The 14979-nt window shown below is 53.7% G+C and overlaps 1 protein-coding gene across 1 annotated transcript in view; it reads right to left on the bottom strand.

Annotated features, from left to right (window-relative positions):
- Nucleotides 1-15: 15 nt before the first annotated feature.
- Nucleotides 16-14979, bottom strand: part of MACROH2A2 (macroH2A.2 histone) — a 49358-nt gene continuing 34394 nt past the window's right edge. The window contains exons 3-9 of the mRNA XM_045783439.2: nucleotides 14424-14530; nucleotides 12991-13188; nucleotides 11809-11919; nucleotides 10226-10325; nucleotides 5441-5530; nucleotides 2491-2665; nucleotides 16-791 (exon numbers count right to left, since the gene is read on the bottom strand). Coding sequence (XP_045639395.1) covers nucleotides 626-791; nucleotides 2491-2665; nucleotides 5441-5530; nucleotides 10226-10325; nucleotides 11809-11919; nucleotides 12991-13188; nucleotides 14424-14530 — 947 coding nt within the window. The 3' untranslated portion in view covers nucleotides 16-625. The remainder of the gene's footprint in view (nucleotides 792-2490; nucleotides 2666-5440; nucleotides 5531-10225; nucleotides 10326-11808; nucleotides 11920-12990; nucleotides 13189-14423; nucleotides 14531-14979) is intronic.

The following is a 14979-nucleotide window of genomic DNA, read 5'->3' on the forward strand; positions in this document are numbered from 1 at the left end:
GGATCTTCTCATTTTTTTTTCCTTTCATTTTTCTTTTTCTTTAAAAAAACAAAACAAAACAAAAGCCTGAAGCAAAATCTTTTTAGGAGTAGATACAGATGTCATGGGGGAGGGGTGGGGGCACTAAAAACAGAAAAGGAAAGCACCAGTGAGAGGCCTTTCTCATTTTCTTCTCTCCACCACCGAACACAGACAGCCAACAAAGCCCAAGTCACTTTTACGCCCTCTTCCCTTGGAAAAAGGAGAAACAAGGTTTTAAGAATTTTGAAAGGATTTTTTTTGTGTGTGTGTAAAAGTCAATGCTATAAATCTAAAACGAAGTCTGTCTTTTAAAAAAGTTCTAAAACAACAGGAAGAAAACACATGGAAAGAAACCCCTCCTGGAGACCTGGTTGATTACAGACTGAGGCTCTTTGAAACCAGAATATAAAAGGCAGAGGGCTCCTTCCGTGGGCAGGCCCCGCTCCTGCAGCCCCCGTGACCAGCTGCCCTGCCAGCTGCCCTCCGCTCCCCTGCCGTCACCCTTCCTCTCTCCTTTTAAAAAAGAAACCCCCACTCCTGTGACTTGGCTCCTCCTCCGATTCCCGATTCCCGTGGGCAAGCCGGCCGGGCGGGGTGGGGGCGGCTACTTGGCGTCGAGCTTGGCCATCTCCTGCACGTAGATGCCAATGCTCTCGCTGTCGAAGAGCAGGAAGTAGACATTCTTCAGCGAGGACGTGCTCGAGTCGTCAAAGTGGGCCGAGATGGCTTTGAGGGTCACCTGGGCGGCCGTCTGTTTGGGGAAGCAGTTTCTGTGCCAGAGGAAAAGAAGAGCTGATGTCACTTCGGTTCCCTGGACCCACGGGGTAACGTGGCCCTCAGTCGGGGGTGGGGGCAACGCGGTGCCTTCTTATCTTGGCACCAGGCCTTTTGGTTCTGTGTCACGGGGTCTCACTGTGTGCAGGCGGGGCCACGTACCCCGCCCTTTGACCCGAGGCAGAGGGGCAGCCCGGGGAGGGGCAGGCAGGCCGCGGCCGGCGGGAGCCACGCTGGCTGGGGCAGGGCAGCGCGTGCAGCCCGAGTCACAGGGCCGGCCGCGGAGCCGTGCTCGTGCCCGCATGAGTCCATGGCACCTGCCTCAAGCCGAGCCGGGCCTCAAAACCTCTGCCAGCTCAGCACAGGAAATAGTTGGTATTCAAAAAGCACAGCTAGGTTCCCGAGCTCCCTCGAGACCGCTGTACGGTGTCAGGTTGTTGGTGAAAGGGGCAAATGGACGCTCAAAAGTGCCTCTCATAACGCCTCTCTGTGCGCTTAGTGCTCCCCTCCGTGACCCACACGCACGTGCGGCTGTGATCTGAGGGGGGGGGGAGACACACTCTGGGCAGGGCCCCAGGCGCCAAGCGGGGACACCGCTGTCCAGGGGGCTGGGCGGTGCCATCGTCATCACCTGGGGGCGGGGGCGGGGGCGGGGTGAGCCTGCCTGACCAGAAGTCTCCCTCGGATGGAGCATCCCGCCCAGAACCTCAGGACGCACGCGCACAGAGTTCAGCCCTTGGCGCCGGGCCAGGCTGTGGAGACCCCAAGCTGCTCGCTCAGCTCACGGTTCCCCTCTGAGCCCTCCCCTGAGGGAACCGTCCTTAGTGTGGGAATCCCATCTGTGTTACCGAGGGCCGTCTCTTAGGACAGGGTGTTCCGAATTGAGGCGAAAGCTCGCTCCGACTCTGAGTGTGACAGGAGAGGACAGGCTACCCGTGAGGACAGACAGCCTCCCTCCCACCTGCGGCGGCTCTCGCACTCAGCTGGGGTCTGTGGCCGTTAGAACCATCAGTTCTAAGTCCCAAAGCGGACCCTCGGCGAGAGCCTGTCACGTGTCTGGGTGTGTCTGTGAGGGCCTCGGCCTCCAGGCTCCCCTCCCCCCCACCCGGCAGCGCACGAGCCCCCTGGGGATTCTGAGGCGGTAGTTCTGGGGGCGGGGGGCTCTGAGATTCCGTACTCTAACATTCTAACACAGCGGCGTCGCCGCGGCCGGGCCACGGACCCCACTTTGAGTAGCAAGGCCTTTGAGCCCGGAGTTTTCTTTTCTTTTTTTAAGTAGGCTCCTTGACCCGCATGGAGGCCAACATGAGGCCTGAACTCACGGCCGACCCTGAGATCCGGATCTGAGCTGAGATCAAGAGTCGGACGCCCAACGGGCTGAGCCAACCTCCGGGCGCCTGGGGTTTTCTGATCACGTGTTCTGACCGGCGCAGCGGGCGGGACGTGGGCAGTGAACGCGCCAGCCTCTCAGGCGAACGCTGCTTCCAGCTCCTCTCCAACGCGGCTTTTCTCCGGGTTTCGAGGCGGGGAAACTGGGTTTCTGGCGCTACGACCAGGTCAACGTGCTTGGCTGCGCCGGCAGCCGCCGGTCGTATCTTCTGGAATGGCCAGAGCGGAGCGGGGGAGCAGCGGGCCGCAGGGAGTGGGCTGGAAGGAGAGAGCCCCGGCTCCCGCCCAGCCGGAGGAGCGTCTTACCTGCCGCTGGGGAACGGCGGGAACGCCACCGACTTGAGCTTCTTGTCCTCTGCCGCCGACAGGCAGTTTTTGATGGTCTCTTCCAGCTGTTCTTCACATTTGTCGGAGCCCCACTGAGGGATGTGACAGTGGATGACAAACTTGGCCGCAAGTCCGCTGGACTGGCTGACAGCGGCTGGGACGGGAGAGAAACGGCGCGGTTATGACCCCTTCGCTTCAGCCAGGGGCTCAGGCCGCCCCTCGCGGAAGCCGCCCGGAGGTGTGCGGGCGGGGAGGCGACAGAAGCCGGCTGGGCCCGTCGTGCGCCTCTGACGGGCCAGGACGCCTGCCCGCGAGCTTGCCGGGGACGGCGGGCAGCTCCAGACGAGTGCGTTGGCGGCCGTCACACGCTCCGCCCGCTCGCCGCAGTCCCCTACCCACTGGCCGTGGTTCCCAGCGAGGGGTGGCCTCCCCCAGATGTCCACGTCCAGACCCCTGGAACCCGGGAGCGTTACCTCACATGGCAAAAGGGGCTTTGCAGAGGTGAGTCAGTGACGGCTTGCGAGATGGGGGCGCTATCCGGGATTATCTGGGTGTGCCCTAAATGCAATCGCCTGGGTCCTTCTGAGCGGGGCAGAGGGGGGCGGGCAGGACGCTCAAAGGCCGGAGAAGGTGGTGGTAGGAGAAGGGGATGGGAGCGACGCGGCCAGGAGCCGGGGAGCGGGCCAGCCAGCAGCGGGCAGGGGCGAGGGGCAGCTGCTCTGAGCCTCGACCAGCCCCGCCGACAACCGCGGTGTAGTTTCGGTAACAGTGTGACTTGTTACAGCAGTGGTAGGAAACGAATACAACAGCTTTGCACTAACAGACCGGTAGGCCCTGCCCCCTCCCCACCCGGCCCCCAGGGTCCCGGCTCAGTGGGTCTGGGCAGGACTTGTGCGCAGAGTGGTTTAGGGCCCTCCGCAAATGGACAAGCGCTGTGCTGCTCGGTCGCACGCCCCCACGGTCAGGGACTGTCTTCGGGTCACCTCGACATACCTGAGGCGCCCCCACTGGAGCAGGGGTTCAGAACGGGCTGTGCAGTTCAGTTATGCCAGCCTCGTCTCGTTGTGCCAGTTCCTAGTCCTTTCTACTCCCCCAGGCCCATCCCGAGCAGTTCAGTCTGAGCCACTGGCCATCCTCCAGCTGCCCGGGGCCGTGGTGGCCGCAGCCGAGCACGGCTTCCCCTAAACCACCCTCTTTGCGGAGCTGGGGCTCCGTGTCCCTCAAGGCACCGGGTGTGCTGAGGGCCCCAGCCTTGCCCTGGGAGCCAGGGGCGGTTTGGGCAGGCCGTGGCCGCTAGGGACAGTGTTTATAACACAAATGGATGTCTGTTGCGTTTCAGAGCAGTGTGTGGGATTGGTTTGAAAGATTTATTTGAAATAATGTGATGCCCACCTAGTCTCTGAGAAGTGTTTCCTGGAGACGTCCAGTGTTGGCGAACTTATGGCTGCACTCGCCAGGGTGGGCGGGTGAACACCCTTTGTGTCAGCTCTCCGCCTTCCCAGGGCCGGCCGGGTGCGGGCTGGCAGACGAGTGCGCGCGTGCGTAAAGGGGTTCATCCACATAAATGCAGGAGGCTGCAGGCATGACCGGCTTGACCCTATGACCGTGTACACGGCCAGGAGCACAATGTCCCCAGGCCTGGAGTCTCGGCTATTCTGCAGAGATCACAGGACCCTGGGGACTGGCCCCACGGCTGGCTTTGACCTGCCCCACTGCTGCTGCTGGTGGCCACCCTTCTGTCCCTCCCCGCACATAAGTTTGTCTTATATCTCAGTACGGCTCTGTCTCACAATTTTAAATTCGATCATTGCTATCAGTATGGGGAGTGGGATGTGCAGATTATAAAGTGTGGACTCATATTTTCTCTTCACCGGAAGCCCCATTACTTTTCTAGCGATTGAATCTGATCACGACAGTCCCCAGCTTAAACTCTCAAAGACGCCCCTCTTGTTTATATAGGATCTCCTGCCTGCTGGCTCCATGCTGGCTCACGACCTGGGCCTTCTCACACATGATATCCTTACTGTCCACAGTGTCCTTGCCTCCGGGGGGGTCTTACATCCTCCCTGGGGCCTCCCCAGCTCCTGTGAGGAGAGGGCAGGGGCTCCCTCCCTGGGCCCCACTTCTGTTGTCTGCCTTTCCTCCTGGACAGTCCCATGCTGGAGGGCAGGAGTGGGGTTCATGGTCTTCGGATCCCTGGCATTGGGTGGCACATGGCACCGACTCCGTGGTCCCTGGAGGTGGTGTGTGTGCATATGGGGAGGACACGGATCTGAAGTTGGAGCCACCTGTCAACAAGTTACTCAACAGCCTTGAAAAACAAATGAACAAATGTTCGTAGCTGCTCTATTTGCAACAGCCCAAGGTGGAAACGGCCCAACTGGTGAATGGAGGAACAGAATGGGCTACTAGTCAGCCATAAAAAGGAACGAAGCCCTGACACATCTACAACATGGATGGACCGTGAAAAGATCATATGAAGTGAAGGAAGCCAGGCACCGAAGGTCACAGAGCCTAGGGTTCTGTTTACGTGCAATGTCCTGAACAGACTAAGCCATGGAGGCAGAAGGCGCACTGGTGGCGGCCAGGGCCCGGTGGAGGGGCAAGGGGTATCCAGCGGAGGTGACAGGAGAGCTCCGGATCCTGGCAGTGGTGATGGTGGAACCACATGATGAGTGTACGTTACCCTTCATCTTCATCTCTGGGTGATCGTGTGCAAACTGACTTAACTATCCAGACGCTTTGTCATCCCCAGGGTGTGTGAAATGGTCTACACTGGCCTGCTCAAGTTCTCTGAGAGAAGCAGAAGTGGATCTCATCTTGGCTGCGGTGTATTTTGCTTGGCACACTGATTGAGCGTGAAGCTAGTGACGCTGGCTGGGTGGGGGCTGAGGCTGTGCCAGGAACTGGCGCCCGAGGCCACACTTACCTTCGGCAACTTCCAAAGGGCCTTGGGATTTGCGAAGCTCCTTTACTGTTTCCAAGAACTCTTTGCCGCCAGCCTTTTCCAAGGCCTTCCCTGCGGAGGAGAACAAGGGAAGCCATTACTGTTGTCCTTTCCAAAGTCATTAGCTACACCGTTTCACACAGTTTTTGTAGGCCAGGAAACAAACCCACCAACCACACTGAGAAAGTAGGACTCAACACTTCGCAAGGGGAATCCTGGTTGCTAGTGGTCACGCTGGCAGGGGTCTCTGAGCTTCTGTCCCGCAGGACTTGGATTCTAGCAAACCCCCCCCCTTTTTAAGATTTCATGTATTTATTTTGGAGAGAGAGAGAATGTGTGCACACACGAGCGGGCAAAAGGGCAGAGGGAGAGGGAGAGAGAGAATCTCTAGCAGACACCTCCCTGAGCGTGGAGCCCAGTGCGGGGCTTGAGGCAGGGCTAGATCTCACAACCCTGAGATCATGGCCTGAGCTGAAACCGACTGGGCCAACCAGGTGCCCCTCTAGCAAACTCTTTTAAGGGAACTTTTGAGGGAGTGATTTGGTCATAAGCAGTCTCAGAACATGAGTCCTAAAGGTGATTTTTAAAAATGGAAGTACAGGGACGCCTGGGTGGCTCAGTTGATTAAGCGTCTGCCTTTGGCTCAGGTCATGATCCCAGGGTGCTGGGTTCCAGTCCCGCGTCGGGCTCCCTGCTCAGTGGAGAGCCTGTTTCTCCCTCTCCCTCTGCCTGACACTCCCCCTGCTTATGCTATCTCTCTGTTTAAATAACTTTAAAAAAAATAAAAATGGAAGTACAGTTGACAGACGATGTTACAGGAGTTTCAGGGGTGCAACATCCTGATTGGACAAGTCTACACGTTATGCTGTGCTCCCCACCAGGGGAGCCACCGTCTCGCACCATATGGGGCTGTTATAAATACCATTGCCTGTGTTACTCCCTGCGCTGTACTAAAGGTGAGCTTTTAAAAAAAACTGGGGCTCCAGTGTTCTGATCTTTGGGTTCAGTCCCCACGCTGGGTTGGTTAAATTCAGTATCTTGGTGATTTGAAGGCAGTGCCTTCTCACAGACCCTGCAGCCTGCCTCTTGTCACCAGGTCTTAAGCCTGGTTCCAGGCCTGTGGTGACAGATGACTCAGCAGGAACTCCAGGGTGGAGAGCTCTGGGGCCCTACTCCCAGCTCACCACCTGTGTGTGGTAAGTCTTTCAGTCAAAGGACAGACACAGGCCCAGGGCAGCCTGCAAGGGTCTTCCTCCAACCTGGCTGTGGTTTTCAATGGAAAAATGCAGATTTGAGAGGCAAAACTCTAAGGACATTCCTGATGGGAGATCCCTTGAGTCTCTGATGTTAGGACAGTCCTCTACTCGGTATTTCAGGGTCGTGCTTCCACAGAGGCCAAGAGGAGCCCCCAGGGGATGGCAGGGCTCCACCTCTGGCCAGCAGGAACCCCATATCCGCACACCGGGGGCTCCTCATGCCTCTGAGATGACACATGGGCGTCGTGTCTACACTAGACGGCTGCTGCTCTCCAGTGCAGGATAAGGCCTTTCCCCCACGCGTGCTTTCCCCCTCTAATGAATTTGGTGATCTGGCTGCCTGGGGCAAGTCTCAGCTCTCTCTTTAGAGTTACTATGATGGTCATTACTCAGTGGAGGGGCCTCCCTGGGAACTGGGTGAGGGAGCTTCTCCACTCCACACCCGGACACTCGAGAGTGTTTGGAGAGCCACAGGACGTCATGCAGGCTACTGTGGACCATGTCTATTCCAGCAGCCACTCTCCCCTGCGGGTGGGAAGGGGAGGGCATCTCTTCACGAATGTGCTTGGGTTTCAGTGACATCATTTGGAAATGGTCATCTCGGGCCTTCAAGTCTCCTTTCTGGCCCTCAGACTCCTGGCCGGTGCGGATCTGCTGGCTCACAGAGGCCCGGAGAAGGCCAGGAACCACAGCCGGCGGCCCTGTTCACGCCGAGAAGTGGGGGAAGCAGGTGTAAGGGGCCAGGTGGGAGCGTGTGAAAGGCAAGGCGAGCCCACCCTCTTCCCTGAAGACTTCCAAGAATAACGCAACCCGGAATGTTGATGAGGGGACTTTCTCCCTGTGGAAGCATTCCAGTGAAGAAAGGAAGTAGGGCTGGAATTAGGATACGGCCACCCCACACCACCCCTAACAAACAGACAAAGCTAGACAAAGAGCGTCAGTGAGAGACAACCGGGCGTCGTGTGCCTCCTGATGGAAGAACATTCCATGACTGACCAAATAGTCTTGCCAAAAAATTTTGAGCCTAAATCTCATTGGGACTCTAGATCCGACTACCAGTTTATAAGAAAAACAGAGAAGAAACGTGTTTAACGGCATCAGGAGGATGAAGTCAGTACAATCCAGACTTGGGAGACCCTATAGCACAAACTACCCAGCTTCCTCAACAAAATAAATTGAAAAAAAAAAAAGAAGGAAAGGAGGAAAAGATATGAAAGAGGAACCTATAGGTTATAAGAGACTTATCAACCCATTGCAGTGTGTGGACTTACTTGGATCCTGAATCAAACACATTACAAAAATAAATTGAGATTAACGACATGATTGAAATTGGAACAGGGACTGGTATTTGATGATACGACTTTTTCCAGTTGTGATAATGGTATTGGGGTGATGCTGTCAAAAAGCTAGCCCTTATCATTCTGACATGTCCATGGATTCGATGGTGTGAGGCCTGGGGCGCTGGGGGTGGGGCGGCACCGAAGCAGCCTCGGTCGTGGGTTGATATGCTTGCAGCAGGGTGGGTAGGGTTTTGTCACGCTCGGCTGCTATGTCTGCGTATGCTCCAGCTTTCCTGTAGTAACACACAGTGCTTTAAAAAGAATCAAGCAGAGGGGCACCTGGGTGGTGCAGTGGTTAAGCGTCTGACTTGATTTCAGCTCAGGCTGTGATCTCGGGGTTGTGAGATCAAGCCCCGCATTGGGCTCTGCGCTCAGTGTGGAGTCTGCTTGGGATTCTCTCTCTCCCCCTCTCCCCCTGTCCCTCCTTCTCAACTTGCATGTGCACACACGCTCTGAGTAAATAAATTAGGGCCCCTCTGCAGGGGATGATTGCTTTCGGTGATGGTCGTGGAGAATGGAATCATGACGGGAGGGACCCCTTCTAAACAGCACAGCAACAATAAAAAGACCAACACTCGTCGTACGCCGATGAGCCTGGCCCGTTATGACCCCACTTAATCTTCGAGGTGCCCCTATGACACAGGTGCTATTGCTATCCTCACCTACAGGGGAGGGAACTGAGGTTCAGAGACCCTAAGAAACCTGCCTAACGTCACACAGCTAGGAGGTGATTTGTAAAATCCAGGAGACAGACCCCTCCCAACCCCAGAAGCCTCACCGCTGGGATCTGGGCCTGAGGTTCTCCTCCAGTCCCTGTGTTCTTTCTACCCTATCACCCCCCTGCCACTTAAAAAATTAAAAAAAATCCTGATGACTTTCCTGATATAAAAGTGCAAACTATAGAAATGATCAAGTAGCACACTGTTGTCGTTTTGTTTTTGAGAAGCTAGGATACATGTCAAAATAGAGCTTAAGACTAAGGCGGGCGGGGGTGTTCAGGGCAGTTGGTAGGGCCTGGGCTGGGTCTCAAGAATGAAGAGGAAATGTTCACAGTTTCTGTGTGCAAGAGAAGTCCTGCTTCTCCACGTTGTGTTTCACCCACCCCACCGCGGAGGCTGTCCTATCTCCTTTGAAGCAGAGCAAGTGGGCTCTGCTGCCACAGGGGAAACCTGAGCGTGTCCAGCATCCTGCGGCCCCCGGTGCTGCCACCCGAGGCTGAGCTGCTAGCATCTGCCTTAAGCACTGACGTCAGAAGCAAGTCCGGAATCCCAGGGACAAAGCCCTTTCTTTCTTTGCTAACTTTACTTTTTCAATGGTGAGTTTAAGGCACTTCTGTCTTATAAACAATGGATAAGATCATGACCATCCAGTGGGCTATGACGTCTCGTGCCCTCGATAGCTTATCCCCGCAGCTTCCTCCACCTAGCCCGGAGCAGCACCGTCCACCACCCGGGGAGGGGGCAGGCGGCAGTCCCTGGTAGTGATCTAGATGTCCATTTTCTTTTTACCAAAGGCGTTCTTAATTTTTAAGCTCAAAATAAATGTGCAGCCTCACCCAAAACACGTACAACAATGTTTACGGCAGCACGACTCATCATAGCCCAAATTGGAAACTATGCAAATGGTACCAGTGCTGAAATGGTCAGCACACTGCCGAATAATCCGATGGCGGAACACTACACGGCCAAGAAGACGAACCAGCTGTAGCCGCGCTCGACAATACGGGTGGATCTCACAATACGAAGTTGAGCCAAAGACACAAAAGAAGCTGCATTGCATGAGTTCATTTATATAAAATCTGAAGCAGAGGACAGCCGTCTGTGCAGTGAGAAGACAGGACAGTGGGGACGCTTGGAGGGAATGGGGACTGGAACGGGGCAAGAAGGGGGAATTCTGGGGTGCCAGTGAACACAGCTGTGTTCACTTAGAGGAAAAGTAGTCAAGGTGTGCACTACTGATCTGTTTTGTAGAACACCTCAATACACACTTCAGAAATATACACAGATTAAAAAGAAAATTTGTTATTTTCTAGTAATGCTGTTTGGCGATGTGCAGAGTGTGACACGGTCTCCCCAGCTCAGGGTATCTGGTGGACAAGGACCCACTGTAGAAGGACTCGCCCAAGCAGCGGGTGATTCTCTGGCACCCCTCCCCCAGTCTCAGGACCTTACCTATATCTTCCTTGAGGTCAATTTCGGCTGTGGTTGGGTGGACAATGCCTTCCACTCTCATGGAGCCAATATGGCTGATGTCACTCTGGGTCAGGGACAGCTGCATCAGGAAGGAAAGATGGACAGTGTGGGAAAGATCAGATCCAATTAAAAAATCTTCACGTTTTACCTCCCATCTGTTCATTGTCTCGATTATGTATAGCGAATGTCCACAATCAGGGCTGGGGCATGGAGTGACTGTCAAGTTTGCCGGGTGTTGGGTCTTCGGCGGCTCTCTGGAGTTCAGTGGGTTTGATTTTCACCATGACTCTGGCAGCCTGCGACAAATCTGCCTCCTCTTCCAGGCACAGGAATGGGCCCTCCCCTCGTCTTCCTTTCCCTAGAGCTACACCTCCATCTCCCAATCCCGGGGACCTTGGTGTGGGGTGACACACGGTCTGAGCGGCAACTAGGAGGGAAGCCCGGGCTGGCTCTCCAGCGTCCCCTCAGCACCCTGCGTTCTTCCCGGAGCAGCCCAGACATCTGGGGGTGGGAACGTGTGGCCGAGAGACCTCACCCAAGACAAGCGATGGGCTGCGGGATTCTGACCTGCCTCTGTCGGGCCACCTTGCCTTTTGGGGACCACATTCTTAGGGCTACACTTGTGAAATGCTGCCCTAGGTGCTCACAGCTGAGCGGAATGCAGGGCATTTTCCCTCGTCTCCCCTGTGAGCACGACAGTCCCGTTCCCCTCGGTAAGGGAGAGAAAGCTCATCACCATGCAGCGGTGGCCAGCCCTTGGAGGGGATCTCGATTCCGCCTCTTTGCTTCCCTGTGTTCATCAGTGAGAAATTAGAAACCCACCCCATGCACACTCTTCTCTAACACGCTCTTCCCATCTGCTTCCGGAGAGGTGGATCTTATTACCAGGCTGCGAACATTCAGCTACTGGAGGTGTGACTCACTCACTGTTTCCCGGTGTGTGTCCTACTTCAGCCCCATTTGATGTGGGAGATAAATGGTCTGTTCTGTAAACTTTATGCTAGTGGGAATGAATTATTTGCGTGTCTGTCTGGGCTGCTGCAGACTATTCAAACGTATAGCCCTGTTTGTTTTCTTTCTGCAATCTAGAAAGGCAAGCAGACTGAATTATTGGCAAATAATTCATTTCTAACACCAGGGATGTTCAGGAAGCATATATTTCTATTTTCTTTCTCTGATAAATCACATCGAGCCATGTCAGGCTGGCCTCCCAGAGCTGTTTGAGAAAGTTAGCTAAGGATGTTTTGGGCGGGCCCAGGAATGAGGGGGGCATGGGGAGTTCCCGGCAATGATGCCATTCTTTGGCCTGATCTGGAGGGTTCTCTAAGCTTATCTTTGTCTGACCCGTGTCAGCATGAATACTTCTAGACACTAAAGAGCTTGCTGACGCTCACGGTGTAGACCCTGTCAAAGCTCCTCAGTCTAAACGCGAATAACTCAAGACCAGAGTGGAAGTCCTTTTAGGGGAGCAAGGGATGGAGGAAGCATCATTATTTGCAAACAGGAGGTTATAAAAATGCAACCGCGTCTTTACTACAGCACATTGCAATGGTCTTTATTACCTTCTGCCCCAGAACAAGGCTCTTAGAAGACAGAATGGTGAATCCATCCCCTGGCCCATCTTCAGAGGTGGAATTTGAAGTTCCTTCTTTATCGCTGTCCTTTGGTTTGGACTGTTGGTAGAAATCAGAAGGACAGATGGGAAATAATCCCAAAAAAGCCCAAAGTGGCATTTTTAAGTTCTTCCTATGGCTACCAGCACCTCGGATGGGAAAGGAAGTGGTTGGGTCTTATGCTCAGCTGTTCTCGATGGAGGGAAGCCAGGGACGGCAACAAGAGGGAAAGAAAAGGGTGCCGCCCAAAAGAAAGAGTGTTAAGGAGGTTCAGGGTATCTGCATTCCTCATTCAAACCAGGACACAGGGCTGTTACTCTTGTCCTTTGCAACGCCTGCAGCTTATGATGGCAAAGCATCAGAACCAACCGGCGTCTTTCCTAGCCCACTGTTGGACCTCCCTACTCCCCAGGATTTCCCTGGGGGCACAGAGGCAGTGGAGTGAACTCTTAGAAATCTTTCGTGTTATCACGGAGGTCTGTGGAATGGAAACTGGACAACCTCTGAAGCAGCAGTGTCCAATAAAACTAAATAGAACTTTCTGTGATCATGGAAATGTCCTAAGCCTAGTGAGCACTTGAAATGTGTGTGTGGGGGGGTACAACCGAGGAACTGAATTTTTAATCTGATTTAGTTTTAATGAATTCCAATTCAAAGAGCCGTCTGTGGCTAGTGGTTCTCGTACTGGGCAGCAGATGAAAGTCTGACTTTGCAATGGCATCTCCAAGCTGCGGCTACCTAGCACATCGGGCTACCCACATCCCACTGGTTGGATGCAGCTGACCGTCTGTGGGAGACACACAGTCTGTGGGAGACAGAGAGGTTTTCGTGCGTGATGCGGAGCTCTGAAGAGAAGTGAAGAGCTCCCGGCTATCGTCTCTCACTTAAGATATTGATGGGGGCAGTGGAAGCACCTGGCAACGTGAAGACCACCCATGCTTTGGGTTTGGAAACCTCTAGTAGACCCTGCTTGGTGATTAAAGCTCTCGTCTTAGGGGCCCTTTGCCATTTTCTCCCAGCGCGGAGAGTCCCCAGCCCGTTGGCAATGCTGGCTACATGCTCATCTTCTGATCGTTCAACCTTCTCCTGTTCTCTGAGAGTCCCTGGCTCACACAGGCAACCCAGGCTCACCTTTTTGGACGTCCGTGGTTTGGCAGCCTTGGACTTCTTGCCTCCCTTCTTGCCTGATGCCGCCTTCCTTCCCCTTTTCTCTGGGGGAGGGGAGAGGATGGTTTCCGACTTGCCTTTGGTCCCTCGCTTTTTGGCCAGCAGTTCGGGGTGAATTCTGGGCAGGACACCTCCACTGGCAATGGTCACTCCTTTTAGCAGCTAGAGAGAGAAACACACGAACGCAGGCAGCAAAGAGCCTGCTGGCTCTGGGATTCATACAGTTCTAACTGGTGGCAAAACAAGTGTTAAATCTGGTCTTGGCTTTCTCAGAGACACTGCATGATAGGTGGTTTAATGGGCTTCCCTGTTTCACCAGTAGAGCGTGTCTCTGTAGGTATCAAGGCATCCCATGGTCTCGTACAGAAAGCAAAACAAGGAAGGCACGATGAAAGGGTATAGAGGCTGCGCCAGGGCTGTTGCCAGGGCTGTGGAATTCCAGACATAACAGAGGATAAAGAGCTTCACAGGTGGGGAGCACAGCTTGACAAAACTGGGTTCAAAGGTCCATGCTAGGGCTAGACCCAGTAAACAACAGAGCAGTGCTCTCCACCCTCTTGTGATCATACATTCCATCAGTGCAGTATGTTTGACCATGTGCCTCTCCATTACTGTTTATTTTGTACGTAATCGACAGGTACCTGATGCACTAGTATCACATCCCGAAGCAGCTCGGGTCCTCCGAGTGTGGTCACGGACAGGGAGTTACCGTCCGGGACAAGGGAAATACAGAAACGGCACGGAAGAGTCCAGAAACTTGTAGCGCAAGCTGACAGAAGTATTGTACATCTACTGGATCGAATAGCAAAGAATTGTGGCTTGTGGTTTGTTATGGTTTTGTTTTTGAAAACTTTTCTGGCAATTAGTTTTTATTGTATTTTGGGAAATTATCGGTCCATGATGGACGGGAAATAAGAATTCTTCACCATACACAGTTTGAGAAGAAAGAGATTAGAATAAAAGTTGTTATACCATCTACCATCCATCTCGAGTTTCCTGGGGGAGGCATTCACAATACTTGGGAATTAATTCTATACTATGAAGAAGAGTCTCCTGCCTTCATCAGAATAAATCGTCAACAAAATTCGGGTGAAGAAACCATGAATAACATCCCTGCCTATACCTTCCCCAGTCACACACAGAGCTCGCTTCTAGAGAGCAAAAGAAGGTCTGGTAAGACCCAGAATAGATAACGGGTCTATTCCAGAGGCAATTTTCTATCTGAATGATAGAGCTAGAAAAATCTGTTCTTCTCTTACATGATCCGAAAAATTTTTTTGGTATTAATATGCTTGGGGACTGTAGCAGGAATGATTTGTAGCCATCCGGGTCCACAGGCGGTCGTGTGTCCGGCAAACCCATTCTGTGCCTTGTCGCCATGTTTCAGACAGACATACCTGATTGAGCTCCTCGTCATTGGCCACTGCCAGCAAGATGTGTCTCGGTGCTATCCGGGCCTTCTTGTTGTCCCTCGCGGCATTCCCAGCCAGTTCTAGAATTTCCGCTGAAATCACAATGGGGAGTTAATAGGCAATCACAGAATGGGGTCTGAGCTTTCCAGAGCTTTTCTTTGGAAATGGTCTTTGAATGTAATCACGTTGATTGGTTTGTGAGTTTCAGTGCCAGGGCCTGGAAAGAAATCGGGAAAGCTGGAAAGAACTCAGGTTACAGATGAGGAAGATGTTTTAGCAAGACCTGCTCTATGATCCTGTGGGAGTCTTCTAGAAGCCCTCAACATTAACTCTCCCTCATCTTCCTTAGCATTTGGATCTCTGAGTTTTTTGTTGAGCCCATCATCACAGGAGGAAAGGGTATTTCCCCACCTGCCTTGTTGATAACTGTGGTCATGTGACTAGATTCTGGCCAATGAAAGGCAGGTGTCCTCCTGTACGGTCCTTCTGGGAAGTGTCCATCAATGGCGGGACTGTGCCCTCCTCCCGTTTCTACTGGCAG

Source organism: Ursus americanus, chromosome 6 (genome assembly GCF_024610735.1).
Source record: "Ursus americanus isolate L20-20 chromosome 6, mUrsAme1.1.p, whole genome shotgun sequence".
In the NCBI taxonomy this organism is placed as follows: Eukaryota; Metazoa; Chordata; class Mammalia; order Carnivora; family Ursidae; genus Ursus; species Ursus americanus.